Below are 19,619 nucleotides of genomic sequence, written 5' to 3'. Positions count from 1 at the left end.
CAAAAAATGATGCATGCAAATTCTACGGAAATTGCTCTTTGTGTCCAAACTTTGAGACCCAGTTCCCATTATGGTTTCCATGGAATAAATGGAAAAGCTTCCTTGATGAAATTACATTCCTTTGGTAGGAAAAGTGATGACTCTCTGGTTAATGCTAACAGTGCCTGCTGCATGCCTGTTTATGGGCTCTTGCTAGTTCCAAGCAGCCAGCATTAATCTCGGCTATGGCGAGCACTGAAGAAGTGGCTTGAGACTATCAGTGCTTCACAGAGTAATAGAAGGGAGATTTGGGGAAATAAACTCCTACAGCAGAAGGACCGTCTTTAGGATGGTTTAAACAGATACCTAGAGGGGCTGTTAAATTTCAGGTGTCTTGGATGGTCACAGTCTAAAGTCTGAAACACCCAGTGCTGAACGACAATCACAGACTTAGCAAGCTGTAGATGACACAGTGACATCAAAGAGAATGTCTCTTCTTCTGGGACCTGTCCTTTAGGAGAGAGGTGCTGAATGACCATAACAAAAGGGAAACGATGAACAGTGAAGTGCTGCCAAAGACACAGCAGGATTACGTAAAGAATGGAACTGCCAAAATCTTGGCTCAAAATGTCATTTTATGAGTCTGCAGGTAACAACAGCAGTTTGCAAAACAGGGAACAATGAAAAAATAGAAAACAAGGTCCCTGAAAAGGGCTGAAAATTACAACCACTTCCATTTCATCAAGGGTCAGCCCAACTGAAGTTACTCCCTCATTTCACCTCACCCCATACCACCCCAGACTGAAATGCAGTTCAGATCAGAGAAATGCCCTAGCTCAGAAGCAATCACTTTCTTTGCATGGTATTTTTTAAAATGCAGTCAGACTCCTTTCCCAACAACAGCTATTTGTCTGAGAATAAAAGCGGCAATGGTCAGAGGAACAAATAGTGAGGACACAGGAGGCAGGAATATCTAAACTCAGAAACACCGCTGAGAAAAACATCAGGTGAAACCACCACGGTGGAACAACAGCGCACGTTTATTAGCTTCTTGCCTTAGATTCAATCCTCCAGAAGTGCAAAGACCCAGGTTCCAACTCTTCTTGCCCAACAGTAAATACAGACTCACTCCATTTATTTCAGTGAAATTACTTCAGATTTTCACTGCTGCAAATTGAAGCAATGTCTGTATCTTGTGTTTAACGCCATCCCTGCGAGGAGAAAAACTGTTAAAAGCCTCCCTCCAGTTGAACTCAAGCTCAGTCATGCTGGGCTGAACTCACAAGGACAAGATATTATTCTTCGCTTCAAGGGCTGATGTCTGTTCCCGAAGAAGTAACCAAATCAGAACACAACCCACCGGTGAGGAAAAGATGCTGAAATACTGAGGGGGAAAGAGGGAGAAGGGGTGCTGAGAGAAGCAGCACACAGGGCCCTGATAGTCAGCGTGTATTTGCAGATTGGTCCTCCTCAACATGTCCCTCCCGGGGCTTGTGAGGGCTCACCACAATTGGCTGTCCCCAGTTCCACAGAAATGCTGTGAAAATCACAGTGCGATCCCCACTTGAACCATGTGTTGTTGCTTCATGTGTTTCTTCTCCCTCCCATTTAAGCCAGGTACCTTCTTCCTCCACACTTGCCTATAGGTACTGAAAACTCTCCATGGGGAGTTTCTCTTCTCTGTATCACAGCTCACCACGAAGGCAACTTTTAGACAGGCAGAGAGCATGAGCCCCTCATACCCTACACAAGCATGCAATGGAGGTCATGATTTGATCAGGAGTAAAGGAAGCAGATGGTTATTTTGTTTGTTTTTCCCTAACATCTGTTATGTAAACAGAGTCCTGGAAAACTATTGTCTTGTCCAGTAAAATAAGTATCTGAGGTTCTTATGGAAAGTATGTCTGAAAAGAAAAAAACGCCCTTGGCACAACTGAGATGTCTGCTATTTGTCCCCCTCTTAAGTCTCTTCTCAGTTTAACTCAGAACTTGATTAAAAAAATAAATAAATAAACAAACACAAATAAACAAACAACAGCAAAAAAAAAAAAAAAAAAAAAAAAAAAACAACCTGAAGGAAATCATTCTTCATGTCTCATCCAAATCACTACTCAGAGTAGGTAAACGGCCACTATTTTAATCAGAGAAAACACAGTAAAGGAGGTTTCGAATTACCTCCTAAAGGAGATGAAAACTATTTTTCATTTCATTGCACATCTACATCTGACGGTAATGTGCCGAGTGGAGACAGAACCTCAGCTTGGAGGCAGTGCTAAAAAGATGCCTTGTCCTGGTGTTACACTGCTGCTGCTGGCAGCTGGGGCAGGAGAAGGGAAGGAGCTAAATGCCAGCTTCCTACTTGCAGAGCCCCAAGAGAGCTCCAAATTCCACAAGCAAACACTCTAATAAAACCTATGCAACACCTACACAGCCCTAGTGCTGAGAAGTCACTGATACATCTCTCTGACAAACCACCCTTTACCCTGCTGATCAACATATTTTTGGGGAGCCTGAAGCAGCACAAAGACACCCAGCTCCCTGGCTTTCTGCTTCCACTGGAGAATGCAAGGGGTCGAGGGCTAGATTTTCCCTTCTGGAAAATGCTGCAGCTATATATGTTATATGGATACACTGCAGTGTGTTCAGCCAAATAACTTGAGCTTAGATTATGTAAAAAAGGAGTTACTTATTGAGCAGCAAAGAATGAAAATGTTATTTAGGTTACGGTCTCTTGAGCACAAAGACCTCTTACTCAAATTCCTACTAGGCTGGAGGTGAACATGCTTTCTCCATCTGCTGCTGCTACCCAGGATGGAGAGGGGCAGTCCTGAGAAAAGCTGGAACGAGCCCTGGGGAAGCAGGGACAGGAGCGGAGGCAGAACCACTAGTGCTGCATCATACCCAGGGACAAATGCCTCCATGCAACTCTGTTATTATTTTACGCTTAGATAGCCTCTAGCACAGTAATTTCCCTTGAGCCTCTAGATCGTGCATGTGGAAACGCTAAATGACAACAGTAATTACAGTTTAAGGTTACTGTCCTTTGTCTAAGTCTTTCGGGCTTCAGAGGATCTGCACTAATCTCTTGTTTTTTATTTTTTCCCTGCTGTTCTCATCTCAGTTTTCTTATTGCCCAGGTGCTGTAAAGACCACTGAACACCACAAATGGCTATAATCCAACCCCTTTTTTTTTTTCTTTTTCCTTCCTTTGGAACAGCAGACTGCATCTGGAATCTACTTGTGCTTCTGCTCTGCTTTGCTATATGCTGTTTTAGAAACTTTAAAATGCTCTCTGTTTATTGGCAGCATTTGTAAAAAGGACATAATCCATGTTTGAAGAATGTTTTGAATCCTGTAGTTAATGATTAGTTCATTACATTCTGTAAAATACCACAAATTATTTCAGATGGACAGGCTGATCATTTCAGTGGGAGATCTGCAAGTACAAAATCACCAAGCCAGCCCTCTTCCCAGTCATCTATTTTGCAGGCAGATGTAAAGTATTTGGAAAGATTTATTGGAAAGATTTATTTGACTTTCTGGTTTAGACTGAATTATTCATTGTTTCAAGTCAGGCAGGTAGTTCACCTTGCACACAGTTCTTAAGAACAGTGCTAATAAGAAAAACGCAATAGGTAGATTTTCCTGACAAACAACGTTCTCAGGTAGACAGCTGTCTATACTGAAACACATCCTTTCTCTGTGCAAAAACATTCAATGTTCCACAGCGAACGGCACAACACAAGTAGACTTCACTGTGACTCATGCCCCTAAAAGCAATGTTCACACCTTCTAATCCCAATCTGAAATTTGCATTTCTTTCATATGCTCAGATTTTTTTTCCAAGCATGCAAAAGTTGAAACATTTCATAATTAAATTCCAAATTGCTTCAAAACCTGCATATACCACCACTGCAATTAAACAAAACCTAAGTTTATTTTTATTTTTGCTGTGGCAAGTTGCTACAGAAGTTTCTCCCTTCGACGGCAAATATTTCCCCATTTCTGGGAGCAGAAGATGGCTGCAGTTCTGGACAATAATCAGGTGCTTATTTCAGAGGCTGTCCCGGACTACCTACTTGTCCTTGCATGAAATGCAGTTTTCACATCATTATGGAAAATGGAGTCAGACCTAGGGATATCTGGAAATAGGATTTTCATTTTGAAGGAAATACTGAAACTGAAGAAAATAATAAAAAGTTCCAACTGGAAATGTTGAAACAAACTTTTAACTAAATGAAATAACTTGGTGCAATGAAGTGTTTTCGACTGATTCATTATTTTGACTATGAACATTTGGACTATATTCCTGTTGCTTTACTGTTGCACAATCAGAAATAAAGCAATTGAAATTTTCAACTTTTCAACTTTTTTCAACTTTTTTTTTTTCTCCTGTACAAAAATAATAGTAATTTTGATTTGATTACCCTATGGAAATTTTTTCTTAAGATTTTCTTGTAACATGCCTTGCACAACTGGGAAAAAGATCCCTGAGAATGAATCTTTTATAAGAATATTGTTAGGTCAAGAAACAAGGGGAAAAATATTTAACATGCAGGTCTCCCTTCTTCTTTTCAGAAAATAAGTAGTCCAGACAGAAATCCTTTTCCTATAGCAATCAAGGGAATTATTCCAGGAAGAGCTCATGTTCCAAAAGAAATAAAATGGATTCCAATGAACATTTTCCCATGGTAGCACCACAGTTCTTAAAAGAGAATAAAGAAAGCACTGTTCAATTACAGTAGTGTCTCCTGGACTTAGAAAATCAGATTTTTTGTCCAAACCCTCAGAGATTGCTTGTTGCCCCCCAGCATCAGACCCATGCAATGTGAGAGGCAGGCTATTACAAGAAAACTTCAGCCTGTTGTGAGTTGGAGAAAAGAGCAATAATAATGGTACTTAAAGGGTTTATAAAAGGTACCTCATGTTTGCGAGACACTCTGCAGACACTGCCTAGCATGCAGCTACACCAAGCAGAAGGGCTGGGATAGCAGCTACCAGCCGGAGCCAAGAGCTCCTTGGTTCACCAGGAAGCGAATGCCTCCAGGCACCATGACGCTGACTTTGGCCGAACCACGTGTAGGACAAAAGCAATCCAGCGATCCAGCAGCTCTGCAGGGGAAAGCTGGCTGAGCGCCAGGGAAATCAGTGGAGTAGCACGGAAGATAGGCTCAGGACTGAGTTTATCATATCTGCTAGATGACAAAGCCAAGTTAGATAGGAGCAAATGTAATCAATCACTCAGCCTTCAAGACAAAACACAGGGCATCTTCTCACTACCGAGGCTTGTTTAATTTTTCTGCTTTTCGATGAGGATGCAACCATAGCACTTGGACTTCCTCCAAAGAAAAGAAAGAGGAAAGAGTGTGTGGAGGTGGCGAGGAAGAAGAGAACCAGCTATTAATGTTCAGCATAGCACTGCAGTGTTACATAAGATGGAGCCAAGCAGTAATCAGCTTAGCGTAAGACCAGTAGCATAGAAGAAACAATTAGATCTGGCAATCCTGGTTCTTCTGTGAAGACTTCAAGTTTGCAAAGCTCACAGACCCACGACTGTGTATTCCTATGTATGAAAGAATAATGTTTGCAATCAATGAAGGTAAAAGGAGTGGAGACAGACTATTTACATTTATGAAATATTAACTCTGTATGCATAGTAAGAGTGTATTTCTTCTCAGCAGTAGCCCTGTATCAATACAGAACATAAAGCAGTATCTTTACTTAAATGAGGCCATCCAGATGCCATTTCATGTAAGCAGACAAAGTTGTAATATTGACCAGAGCCCGTTTATGACAGTGTGGAGCTGATATTATAGACCTAAGGAGGAAAAATAACTAAATCACGTGGTGATGTTATGGTATTTATTAGTCTTTCCACAATGTTTTATTCTACCCAGTCCTGTCCTACTCCTCAGCATGGAAGTTTACAAGGCCAAGAAGCATTATGCAACTTCATCAACCCATGACATACATATTAGCATTTTAATTACTGTTGGCTATTCTCAGACATTCAAGGCATCCATTTTACTGAGAAGCCATGTTCCAATGCAGCTTCAAATAATTACTGCAGAAAACTATTCAGAAACAATTTAAATTGAAACCTTTAATTCATTTCCAGTCTATCTCCAAATACTGCAATCAACTTTCTCTGACCTTTTAAAACTCTTTTTTGTATTCATGGAATGCATCATGCATACAAGCAATGCTTTCACAGTTATATTTGTAAATCCTTGGTGGCTTCTGGGCTGTTGAGTTTGTGGCAAAAAAAAAAAAAAAAATCTTATATGTGGGATGCAGCACACATGCTTTGTAGAACTGGAAACATAGAATGCTTGTAGCAACAGTGTTTGGAACAGATTGCAAAAAACCAATAGGCTGAAATGCCATTCACAAAGGAAACACTCATTAAATTTTAAACAACAGTAAAAAGCATGTGAAATGGCATGAGCGGATGCACTACATAAGACATTTATTATGCGATACATTAACTTATACCATTATATCAATTCCTTTAGCTCAAATCTCTTAGTAGAGAGGGCTTCTTATTTTGTTTTTAAACATCACAGATATCCCAGAAACTACACCAATGCAAAAAATGTTCAAGTCTTCTTATGTTGCTTTTGATTTAACTGTTCATCCTTGGCAATAAGTACAAGGCAGTGCAGTGAATGTCATAAAATGAATGGTTTTGTACATCTCACATACACATAAGAAGTCTATTTTAACAGCTGATTTACTGACATCAAGAAAGAATAAACTGTTAGAAATTAATTTTCTTCCATTCTTAATCTGCTGTGGCAAAGTCTAAAATACATGGGCATCATATGCTATCAATAGCACAACATTTTGACTAATTCTAGATTATTCCCAATGTATATGTCAACTCATTTATTTCCAGTCTTTTAAAAGGATTTAACTCTCAGTTTTCCAGTCTCCTGTATCCCAAATTTTGTGTTTGGATTAGGGATTTTCCAGAAGAAAACAGACTATGAAATGCCTTGTATTGTTCCTGGGGAAGTTCTTGTATGCAATTAATTTGTTTGCAACAAGAAAGTACAGCTGAACAGTACACAGGCGCTCTAAACTTAAAGCAAAGTTAACCCTGAAGACAGGCTCTTGCATGGCAGTCTGGGTTGTATCACAGCTCAAGCACCAGTGAATGGGAAGGGAGAGCAAGCATTGCACCCTACCTTTTCTGCCATCACCAAGCACAAGAGCTCTCAGGCTGCAGCTGAACCCCTCCAAGGCAACGCCTGCTGTCCTGAACTGAGCCTTGCCAAGAGCAAGGAGAGGCATCAGCGTCAGCGCGTGGGGCCAGTGCACTCCGGCACAACTACAGCCTGGAGAAGGCCGAGCAGCAGCTGCCTGCATCTCACCAGCACAAGCGTCGTATACTCTCACCACTGCTTGCATTATAACATTAAACAGACCCCATCAAAGAGTGAAAGCTGCAAGCTGCACAGGCAAATAACAAAGGCAATGCCCACACTAATGCTCAGACTGTTCTCGAGACAGGAAACCAGGAGACAGAAAAAGCAGAGGGAGACTGGAGCATGAGGGTGCTGTCAAGAGAACAAAGATCAGCAATGCAACTAATGCCAACTCAGCAATTTGCAGGCAGCAGAGCAGAGGCTGAAGGTGGTCAGCTGTCTCAACAGATTTCTGTAAAATTAATGGACTTCCCACATGGCTACAAATATTTCTGAGGGATAGAACTCATTTTATCACCTTACTCTATGTTATCCTGAGCATCACTTTCAGCATTATGAAAATGATACAACATGGGACGAGAAGCAATGCCAAGAGATCATCCAAACCCTCTCAGGCCCGGGGCAGAACCAGCCCAAGCCTGTTCCGATGGCTGTCGGACCTTCACTTCAAAGCCCTGGCCACGTGGACTCCACGGCCCCCCATGCACCAGGACTGCACCATGGCAGTACTTTTATTTTTGGAAAATTCCACGGGAGTCTGCAAAGCATCGTCTTCACTTACCAGTCTATTATCTTGCCGTACTTTTTTTTCCCTTCCTAATAGCAATAGTTTTAGCTTACCCTGCAATTTTAGTTATACAGTATTTCCATAAAAACCACATGCATGTTTGAGCTCAGTGTCATTTTGATAGTCTGTTATTTTATTATGTGGAGCTAATGGTCCTTTTTCATACAATATAGCTATACAAGATTTCCAACTTTCTTTAATGCTGATGCTGCTGGATTGATTTTTGCAGTTCTCCCCCCCCCCCCATCCCCATAACTGCCTTTCTAGTTGCAAAGTAATAGGGCAATTCAGCTTAGCTTTTACATAGGGCTGGATATAACTGCACTCACTCCACTAGCAAATTGTTTGAAATACTCTATTTTCTATACTCAGCAGTGTTGTGACGGTTTACATTAGAACTGCATTGCACATCATGGAAACAATATATAGCTTCTATATACAAGCCAGCAATATTGCACTTAACATCAGAAATTCGAACTTGGAAACTGGAAATTTTTCACCATATGCTCAACAGATTTCCTCGGAGGTGAAGGGGACTCCTGCATTAACCTAAGTGACAGCTTAAGTGTCTGAGTGACTCTAGGCCTCAGTACTTTTATAAGTTTCTTTTTACTCTTATTACAGAAACTGGCTCTTATGAGCTATCTCCTGATATCTCAATTAAAGAGCAGCTATGTGCCTTAAAGCTGGAGCCACTGTTGATCATCTCTGCCAAGCAGCTGCACAGGGCTTTCTGTGGGCTGTTCATTTTCATCCAGCTCTTTTTGGGCATGTACAGAGTTTATAAGAGGCTGGGGAGAGCTAGAAATAGGACCACCTCAGGTTCAGTTTTCAAAAAACAATCATAGAGAATTTAGCAATCACTACTTGTAGTGATAAGAGTCATGCACTGACAACAGTCATGAATCAAATTTACTACTTCACTGAATTTTCACTTTTCTTGGAATGACAAAGATCATATGACATGCAGATTTCCTACCCTTACTTAGCTTTGTCCTACTGGCTGTGATTGACCACTATCTGCAATTTTTTTAAATAGCATAAAAGCAAAATGTTTCATGTAAGTGGTAAATTCTCTCAGTTACAAGACATACACCAGACCACTCACCAGATTATCTAATATATATGGATGACTAGAGTTCGTTCAATAATTTTTTCCCTCCTCTTACAATGCTTGTCATCTAGCTTCATTATGAATGAGAAGTACAAAATCTTAGAAAAGGACCCCGACCTGTATGGGAAAGCAACACAAATACAGTTCAAGATCCTGTCAAACTGAGAAAGTTATTTCTAAAAGAATCAGGCCTCCCACTGAACTGGAACAGACTCGCAGAAGCCCTTCCTCACATGCACTGGATAAAGTGCAAGACAACTTACTACAGGAAGAGATAAAACGGTGATCCATTCATTGAAGACGCTATCTGTTTTCTGCCCAGCATGCTTTGCGTTGGCAAAGATGTCTTCAGCTCTTGTTTGGTGATCAAGCTGGCAATGCAGTTTTAATGAATAGTGTGTAGTTTGGAGGGTGGCTGCTTTTGTTTCAGCATTGGAAAGAAGATATTTCCTCTAATGAGTTTTCCTTGGTCGTTCAATATTTATTACAGGTGCTTAAACAGAGCTTTTATTACTTAATGTTCCATTTCCTTCCAAAGGATAACACCAATGCTTGTGTAATACTGCCCAACAGTCTCATAAAATTTACAGCAGTTCCAAACTTTTCTTAGGCGTGATCCTACCAGCACGTCAGCCTAGTCAGACCATGTATTAGGGCAAAACTCCAAAGAGCCTTCTCTGGGAAGTCTGTCACCTCTATCATCTGCAGCACAAATTTACATAAAAGAGCTAAAAATGTGAACAGTTTTTTATCCTGCTATTCTCTCCTGTCTCTCTACCCTCACGCACACATCCACACCTCCCTGTGTGGCAGAGAACTGGCTGGGGGACCTGATGCTTTCCCTCCAGATTTGAGATGGGTCAGTAAGTCTTGGGCATTATGCTCACAATGCTGTTCCACACAGATACTGAAAGCTTTCCACAGATCTGGGGTCACTGCTGTGGTGAACTGCTTGGAAATTAACCCCTCTGCCTGCAAAAGGAGTCATTAGCAGTGCACAGGTCAAGTGCTGCCCCTTTCCTATGGGATGGATATGGGTACTGCTGCCCCTTTGCTTTTGGGAGGGAGCTAGCTCTCTTCTCAGAGATAGGAAGCATCTCAGGATACCTTCCAAGCCTTGTTCAGGAGCTTATCAGAGAAGGAAAATACTGGTCATCGGCCAAGAAGTTGGGAAGGCAAGAAGGGGGACATGAAACAGAACTGAAGAAGCCAAATTCTGCCATTTTAATAAAAATAATTTAAATGTTATTGCTATGTTTCAGGGACAGAATTGCCAGTCATTGGTACCGGAAGGATGAAGAAACAGGTTACACCTCCGTCAGCAGTTACAGAGATCTGACCAAATCCACAAGGAAAGCTGCAGGGCAATGGCTCCTGTCACTTGCAGCCCCAGGTCACTTTGCTCTGTGTCCACTGGAGAACTGAGGAAAACTGGCTTCTGATCTCATCAGGAGCATCTTGACATCTGCAGAAGGCAGGATCTGCGCTGGCATCAAGTGGAATGGGATAAAAGGCTCCCTCTTTAGGCGGCGTCAAGCCTCCCACTACTGCTGCCAGAAAAGCTACTGAAAGTTGGCTTATGCTGCAGTGCCGTTGCTGAGGGCGGCTGCCTGCAAAGCAGCGGTGGCTCTAACCAAGCTGCCAGCTCTCCTTCCCCCTGTTGGAGGTGACTGCAGATGAAACACGCAGGCTCTGGCAGCACGGGGCACTTCTGCCTTCGTGCAGCAGGCAAGTGGTGGGGCAGCAAGGGAGCTGGGGGGCACGTGTCCCAGCACAACAAAAAAAAAACAGACAGCCAAAGAGGAGAGAGGAAGATAAAAGACTACTGAGAGAGCCGACAAAGACTAATGAGGCTGGTGAAGGCAAAGCCCAGGGCAACACCATCAGTGCACCTGAGGCAATGGCCCAACCAAAAGCCAGTCACATTACGGGGGCAGAGCAGGGAGCTAAGGTGAGGAAGGATATGGAAGGTTGTGAGGTATTTAATTAAAAGCTTGGATCTTTTGCATTTATAACTCCCTTTGCTTCCCTTGTCTCATGATAGCAGCAGTTTGGGAGGACTGGCAACCCCGGGCATCCAGAAGAAGCTGCGCACCTGTACAGGCACGTGCATCAGCTGAGCCTCCCAGCCTAACCCCTTTCGGAAAACACAACAATTGCCATTCCCTGGGATGTTTATTTCCAGAGAAGTCATCAGCTAAGTGCCAAACTCACTCACTCTCAGTGGAAGATTTTCATTGCACCTTCCCCCTCTCCACACATATATATTTATTCCCCTAGCACCAACACAGATGCACTTGCATATAGATATCAGTAATGGGACTCAGCTCTGCTCTGTATATTAAAGCTGCTTTCTTGAGTGGGATTAATCTTGGCAGCTGTCTGACAGGAGAGACTGTGTGGGAGGAGAATGGTTTTATCTAAAACTTGAAAGAAAGCAAAAATAATCTTTGAGAGAACAAACGGTGTTTCAACTCTTGGTCCTTCAGTGGAAGACTATTTACTAACAGAAGATACACAACAACAGCAAAAATACAAAAGTATGGCTCTAAAAGGTAACATAAGGACTGTGTATTTTTTTCTTTCCTTTTATTTATGTGGCCACTTTTCAAAACATGTATTAATAATATAGTTTAGTCTTCCTATAGAGACACAGAATCTGAAGCAGTTTTGAAAATGCAATGAAGGAAATCCCATGGCTTCCTTTCAGCTATGGTGGAGCAATCCCACCCTGCCTCTGCTGTACCTTCAAAGATGGGAAACCTGTCGAATATGACAGTATGAAATATCTCCACATTTCTGATTTATTTCTCCAGAGCAATCACATAGCTGAAAGGTCTCAGTGCTCCACGTAATTATAAAAAAAGTTTGCTCTTACAGAAGCTGTATTTCCCCTCACTCCCATGGAAGTTTCACGTGGAAAACGTCACCTCACTACTGCTGTGCCCTTGCTCAGGAGGCAGCGTGCTTTCACATCAGTGTGGCTGCTCTGTTTTCAGTCCCTCAGTCTACCCCTTGGGCCCAAAGTCCTCCTCAGCTCAGGAGCCAACTCTGTGCCCAATCACTCAATCCTTTCTTCTGACTCTGGGCTCTTGTTCCAGCCTGTCCCACTTATCCTCTCCTCACCTTCATGCTGATGTCTGGCAGGATAATGCTCCATCCTACTCTGGCTCATCACTGGCTTTATGTCACTCCTGAACATGTCCCTTGCTGTCACCCTGTTATTTCCTCCTCCCACGGACCAGAGCAAGGACTGCCTCCTTGCTTGCAGCTCCAGGGCAAAGAACAGCAGCTACTGAAGTGAAGGGTCCCAAAGCAAACCAAGCCTGATGGCTGACCTTTTGGTCTGAGAAATTTCAATTGAAACAATTAACAGATAAAGGCAGATGAAAATGCAGTTTCTCATGGGGAGTGCTGAGTATCTTTCTGCAACGTCTTATTGAAAGTTCCAGCTTTCACATGTAAAGATGTTCAAGAGAATCTTTTTCTTTCCCCAAACCTATTCAGCCCCAAAGATATGTAAGGAAAAATAAGAAAATAAAAGTGCACCTGCAAAATATGGAAATTTGCAACTGATGCAGAAGAGTTGTTTCTGAACAAACCTCTGCTGGCAGGTTCTCTGTACATCACAGAATGCAATTTCAGTAACAGAACAGCCTCCCTTTGAAATGGTTCAACGCTCTTTGGCATTTGCCATCTTGTGAAGGAGGGTCTCTGCAAGGACTCTGCTGGCAGCAAAAGCCACAGAGCTTCATGCACCTGCACCTCTACCTCAAACAGCTCAATAGCACAACGCAAATGATACTTTTATGCACACCCTCACCTGCTGCCAGCACTGCTTCAGGCTTCAGCAACACTAATGTATTAAATAATGTCAAATTAATCATATTTGAGGCTGTTCCTCAGGATGAATATTCAGTTCTTACTGGATCTCTAGGAAGGCATCTTAATAATGCTACGCTCCTGCTCTCTTGAGAGCAATGACTTATCACGCAACCACTCCACGTTTCGCAGATCTCCAAATTATTTTGGTAAAAGCATGCTGCAAATGTTATGCAAAAAAAAAAAAAAAAGCTTTTTTTGAAGCTTTTCAAAAGACATACAGAGCATGAAAATGATGCGGTAACCTGTTTGCATAGAGCTCTGCCATCTATCTCCCCAGACTCTTGGAAAACTGACATGGTCCCTCAAGGGACTTACTTGATTAAAGAACATTAATTAATTGAGCGAACATCTGTGCTGTTTTTCAACTAATAATTAAGATTAGCTAGGAATTGTAATCCCTGTAAAAGTGAAAAGTATACAGAATAACTGTAGCCCTGTTTCTCACAGAATTTGGGTAGGGATAAGCAACTGCAGCATGTGCATAGCAGTTCCTGAGAGGTTTGTAAGGCTCTGTGGTGCAAGCAGGCAGTTTGTTTCCTCACTAGCCCAGAAACAGGAACATTTTATTTTTGGCTTCATGTGTTAACATATTAACCATGACAGTGCTGACATCTGTTGCTAAGTAAAATTGAGTATAAATGGTGTAGAAAGCTACCATTAAACTCAGAAATTATTTTTGGAGTTTGAAATTAAGTACTGTCAACACAACTGATGTTTTCACTTATACACAAAAATGACAGGAATTTTAATGATTTCTCCAAATTCCACATACAAAAGTAAGAAGGAAAATAAAAGTAAGTTTTTAAATTGCTCTCAAACTGTACTACAAAAAGTGACCAACCTGTAAGGTATCGTAAGAGCCCAAAGACTATTTAAGTGCACAGAGTATGTAGCAGGGCTAGATGAGAAAGCATCATGTCACTTGTGGAAAGGAAATGTTGTTTCCAGCCCACTCAGTGCTTCCATCTCTCACTGCAACTCACGAGGTCAGGATACACCCAGGAGCACCCTTTTCCTCACACAGGAGATAGTCCTAGTTAGCCACAGGGCTTTATTACTGAAGCCAAGGAGAGCCAAGGCATTGGTATGCAACACCAAAAAGAAGCAGAGATTAACAGCAAAAATGAGATTTCATTGCACATGACAGAAACCAATTCAGTGCCTAGAGACCACAAATATCAGATGATTGCAAAAGACAACACTTCTGAAAGAGAAGATAGATTCATTTAAGCTGTTCTTAATAGCTTTTTGCTACTACAGGCATAGGTCTAAAGGTAGTCAATGGAATTACCAGTCTGGAATTAGGATGGGACTGCTCAGCCATCTAATACTGAGGCTGCAGTGAGAATTGGTGGGTTCATACAACTAGCATAGAAATTTTGTTAATTTTTCAGAAATTTACAGAAATACTGGTTTCTGGTATGGACACACTCTGGACAATGACTGTACTCAGCCAGTAGCCCGCAATGCCCTCCCTCAGCTGTATGCTTTTTCTGACACGGCTTTTAACGAGATTGAGTGGTACAGGGTAGCAAAAGACCTGTCTCACAGTACGTTTGCATTGAATTTACTAATTGTAGGTGGTTTCTGAAAGGTTTACTTTCTGATCCCTGCTTGGTAAGCAAAATGAAGGGAGCCTGAGAATTTCTGTTCTAGGCAGGCTGAACTCTTCCTCATAGCCCTCCGACTCCAACTGCTACCTGCTTTAGAAAAGGGGGCGAGGAAGAAATACCTTACTGCACTTAAAGACCAGCAGCGGCCCCAAGGAAGCTGCCAGCACTCAGCTCTCAGCACCTCAGGATTAAGGGATGGGGACAAGCAGCACTGGAAGCTCTGTGGTTCACTCGCACAGCTCCCAGCCACAGGAGCAACTGGCCACATGCATCCTCACTGGACCTGGGCCCAGAACCACTTGAAATTTCTGCACAAGTAGGAAAATTAAGTTGGGAATTCAACAAAACTTGCTTCCTGTGGTGTCACAACAATTACAATCCTATTTAACTTATTTTTTTCCTCTTTTCTTCCTACTCATTTTTTTTTTTTCATTTTCACATGTTCCAATAACATATAATGTCTGGCAATAAAATTCTGTCTGGATAAAATTATTCCCTCTCTCTTTTTGTTGCTCACAATGCCGAGAGTTTAAAGCCTACTGAAGGATTAAAAAAATAATCTATTTGCTGTCATGATATCAAGCTTATCTACTTTATTTGGGCAGTAAATACACTTTTTGTGCTACCTGGCCCCACTCCAGCCCAGTACTATTTTGGTCTAATAACTCTGATGAAAATAAAATAGAATTTGCTACTGCCAACCCTGGCTTGAGGGGTTTATGCTTCTGCAAATGGAACATACAACTTGCAGAATGAGAGCAGGAACCTCTAAAGAAATGCTTAAGTTTGACAGCGTAGAACCTTAGAGCATCCAGGGTGTGCATTTCCCTAAGAAAAAATCCCTGCATGACCAGAGGAAATGTCACAGTTCACACCATAAAGTATTCTAGGCTGGAGAGCCCATGGACCAGCAGGATGCAGGGGGCAACTGTAAAGGGGGTGTACCCTGGACAGCCCCTTTCCAAAGTGCAGGTGCAGAGTGCGTTGAGATGCTCTGGAGGCTATGGCATCACTTAATCTTATTGAAGAAGGGATACATCTCTGATAATGTGGAGTAGTTGTAGTGTTACAATCAGACAATAGCTGAGCATGTTTGGAGGCATGTGCATATGGCAGTCACCAAGCTTAAATAAAGCATGTAAAAAAGCACGTAGGCATAACAACGGATTTGATTGTCATCTTGAGCTCAAAAAATAGGCTGTGTCACATAGGGGGAAAAAAAAAAGTGAAAATAATGGTGAAATAATGAAAAAAACACTTACCCTGGAGTCCTTTTCCAGGTGAAGCTTGTGTTGAAGACTGCGTCTTCTCCTGGCCTTGGCAATGCCATTGTGATAAAAGAAGTAACCAGTATCTAGAAAAGGGAGCTGAGGAAAAGAGAGAAAAAACATCATGAGGTTATTGGCTCCTAACAAGGATGACACGGAACATTTTTACCTGTGAAGTGACTCGGGAGTCTGCAAAACAAGACCAGTGAAGTTACACCAAAGGGCCCAAGGCACTCTTGAGGATGTCACTTCCAAGTTACTTTTGAAACAGGTGCCCATCAGCAGTAAGGGTCTTTGCTACAGGTTGAGGATGTGTAACTTTACTTGCATACGCTTGGTACTACTTTCACCTGAGGTTTAAGGGCAGCAGTGCCAGTATTTCTGAAGGGCTTCCCAAATCACATCAGGACAATTTCCTACTTCCTGAGAAAGCCAGAGTAAAAGAACAAAATGAACTTCAAATGATTTGAAACTATCACAAACCATCCTTCAGCAATAAGGCGTTACACGAGCGCTTTCCTCAGCCATTATAATGCCCTGACCTGATGCCGTAAGCAGTAAGGCAGAAAGCAGAGTGATTTCCTCTCTCTGGTATTTGGAATTTCTTCTGGACAATTTAAAAATGGAATACAGAAAGAACACCAAGAAAACAGACGGACACCAGCACAGTGTCAGAGTGGGAGCAGTCTTTCACAGCTTTAAGAGACAAACTTTATATTTAAGACATTTAGGCAACAACCAAACACCTCCTGAGGGCTTTCCAGCCCACCTAAGGCAGGTGCCAGGGAAGGACGATACTCTTCCTTTATTAAAAGCACCTCTCTCTGCAAGATTGGCAGAGAGCAACCAGAAGGCTAGCAGACACTTCACTTTGAGAAAGCGAACAGACATTTCCTTAAGAGAGTACCATACCACTTCCAGAAGTCAATTAGAAAGCCCCGTTTGCATCTCAAGTTCTACAGTTTTTCCTCATTCCAATTTAACAGGGACAATCTGGCTGAATGTTTAGATCTAAGCAAGTAACTGCACATTCTTAAGCTAAGCTTCTACTTGTAGAAGTTGGAAAAAAAAAAAAAAAAAAAAAAAAAAAGGAAAGGGCTCTTGTTGTGAAGTTACATGTTAATGCTGTGAACATTTCAACTTCAAACATTAGATTACCCTGCATGTAAAGTAATTACTTAGAAGACATATTCCAGAACCACCGTGACAGCCCTGTCCATCTCTCTTTTATTGTCTATACTTCATAATAATGTAAACCTCTTAGCAGGAGATCAAATTTCTTTACTGAAAAGGTGAGGCTGAAGTCTAGACAGAATATTCATTGCGAAAACCTGGGGTAAATAAGGGCAGCGGGACCTTGCTGTCATAAAATAAATTCTATTCCTCTATACAGGTATATGCAGTTCACAGATATAATTTTCCTGCCATGAAATTATCTCCTGTTTCATTACATTTATCTGTATGGCTGCTGCAGTTCTGCAAATATATTTTGGCATTTATGTGGAGTGGCGTGGGAATGGAAGTTTCACAGTGAATTCTGAAAGTTTTACATTTGGGCACATTCCAAAAACGACTGCGGTTTTCTTTCTTCTGCAAAGCCTTCTTTTTAGGTTATTTCAAACACTCAATATCAATGAAATCAAAGCATTTCATTTTTACTTTTAAAATTAAATTTTAAATTCAAATTTTAGAATTAAATATTAATACAAAGTAACTTTAAAAAAAAATCAAAGCATTCTGTTCTGATAAAAAGTCCTGCTTTTATGCATATAGAAGGTCAAAAATATTTCATCAAAATCATTGTGGTCCCTTGGAACTGATTTGCAGGGGTGTCTGGAGAGCTTTTCTGGGCAAATAACCAGAATATTTTGTATCACCTCCATACACATGTGAAAAACAACACAGCTGAGTCAGAAGGAGAAAAGAGACCACAAAAAGCTCACATAAGTGGCCACAGAAGTCTCCAACACCTCCCACCTACCCACACCAATTAAGGCTCAAAGTCTATCTGGTTTTATCTCTTTTTAAAAACAAAACAAAGCAAAACAGGTTTGTGTTCTATGTTTAAAAAGCCTAAACCTGGTGCCTTCACCAAACAGACAACAGGGTATTTCCATAATGCAGTTTGTCAATAGGTGTGACTTTCCAGAAAATGGCTCTTCCCCTGTGTAGGGTACATTACACCTCAAAAATAAGCAGGAAAAATCTTAGTAGTCAGACCAGTGAAGGCTTGAAATACATCTAGCTGTGCTAACCATTACTGTGCAGCAGAAGCTGTGGTCCAATTTCCCCTCTAATTCTCTCAGTGCAATCAGGCTGCTTTCCCTCTTTGTATCTCAGTATCAACCACTCAAATCAATGCCAGTCAAATATCAATCTTCTGTTCTTCCTTTAAGGAAAACTCTGAGCAATGCTGAAGATGTCTGGTAATATATATAACATGTACTTGCTGTCCATTTTCAATGTAGGGCTAGTTTCTAGGAGCAATTAGAATGAAGAAATCTATTTTATAGTGAACTTTTAAAATCAATGTGTTCAATTCTGGCCATATGTGAAAGCAACTACAGTTTGTATCACAGTGGAAGAGACCAGATTAATGGATAAAATTGTGGATAAGCTCAACTCACTTATTTCAGACTCTTCCACTTTTCTCACAAACGTCCCAGTAACCTTTGGGAAACTCAGACATTTTATGATTTGCAGTTTTCACTCTCCCTCAATGGTGTTAAGGGAAGGTAGACTGGAAGGGAGCTAAGTGAGGCAATACCTGACACAGAACATGATCAAACACCACAAATGGTAAACACTTAATAGCAGAAACCAAGAGATGGGCAGGAAGAAACTAATCTCTTCAGTAAATGCTTAAAATTAATGAATTTGCTTGCAGGAGAAGTCAGATGCCAGCAAAGTGCCTAAGATGTCGCCTACTCTGATGAGGATTTTGCAGTGAAACCTGTGAATAGCACAAGCAGCCACAGAAGTGCTCCACTTTTGATGAGCTCCTGTTACTGGCCCCGTAACTTCTCCGCAGCAGCCAAATGCCAGGACACAGGGACCTCACAGCGGGGTTCATGATCCTGCTATTAGCTTCTCTGGGAGGTCAGCACTCATTAGGAGCTCTGCAGAGCAAAATGGATGCTGAATGCAATGAGGTGAAATGAAAACAGAAGGGCTCACATGCGTTAGAAGCTCCAAAGATTCACCAGCAGCAGCAGCTACTCTGTAATATGCTCCTTGTAAAGCTGGGACTGTATTAGAGTAAAATCCCCTTTCAGCAGCAGGCTGTGCACGTAACATGGAAGAGTAACGCACTCAGCCTTGTAGCTCAGGCTTTCTGTAAGACAGGAACAAAGCTTCCTGCCCTCACAGGAAAATTAGCAATTATGTAAGATAAATAATTACTGGAAAGCACTTGAAAATTAAAGTAAGGAGGATTATTAAGAGTTAGGAGAGGGTCTACAATTGCCTTGATGTATAAATATGGCCCAATACAAAGAAGGACTCCGAGAATCTCAGGAATTATGGGCACTTCGTTACTTGCCATAATTTGTATAAAATTACAGTTGAAAAAAACAGAAGCAAAAACAATCACAAATTCAACACAGAAAGGGGAGCAATACATCATACATCAGCCCATTTCCTCCTTTTCTTTAGCTTTGAAACCACCTTGATGAAGTACTACTTAAAGTAGAGATGAAATCCCGCTTAACCTCCTTCCTGAGAAGGATGAGGACCAGAAAATTACTTTTAAAATTTCAATGC

The 19,619-nt window shown here is 41.5% G+C and overlaps 1 protein-coding gene across 1 annotated transcript in view; it reads right to left on the bottom strand.

The window, feature by feature from the left end:
* PCSK2 (proprotein convertase subtilisin/kexin type 2) overlaps nucleotides 1-19,619 on the bottom strand; it is a 101,068-nt gene that overhangs the window by 66,547 nt on the left and 14,902 nt on the right. The window contains exon 2 of the mRNA XM_032185278.1: nucleotides 15,852-15,956. Coding sequence (XP_032041169.1) covers nucleotides 15,852-15,956 — 105 coding nt within the window. The remainder of the gene's footprint in view (nucleotides 1-15,851; nucleotides 15,957-19,619) is intronic.

This window comes from Aythya fuligula, chromosome 3 (genome assembly GCF_009819795.1).
Source record: "Aythya fuligula isolate bAytFul2 chromosome 3, bAytFul2.pri, whole genome shotgun sequence".
Lineage (NCBI taxonomy): Eukaryota > Metazoa > Chordata > Aves > Anseriformes > Anatidae > Aythya > Aythya fuligula.
This window is presented reverse-complemented; position numbering and strand designations above follow the sequence as displayed.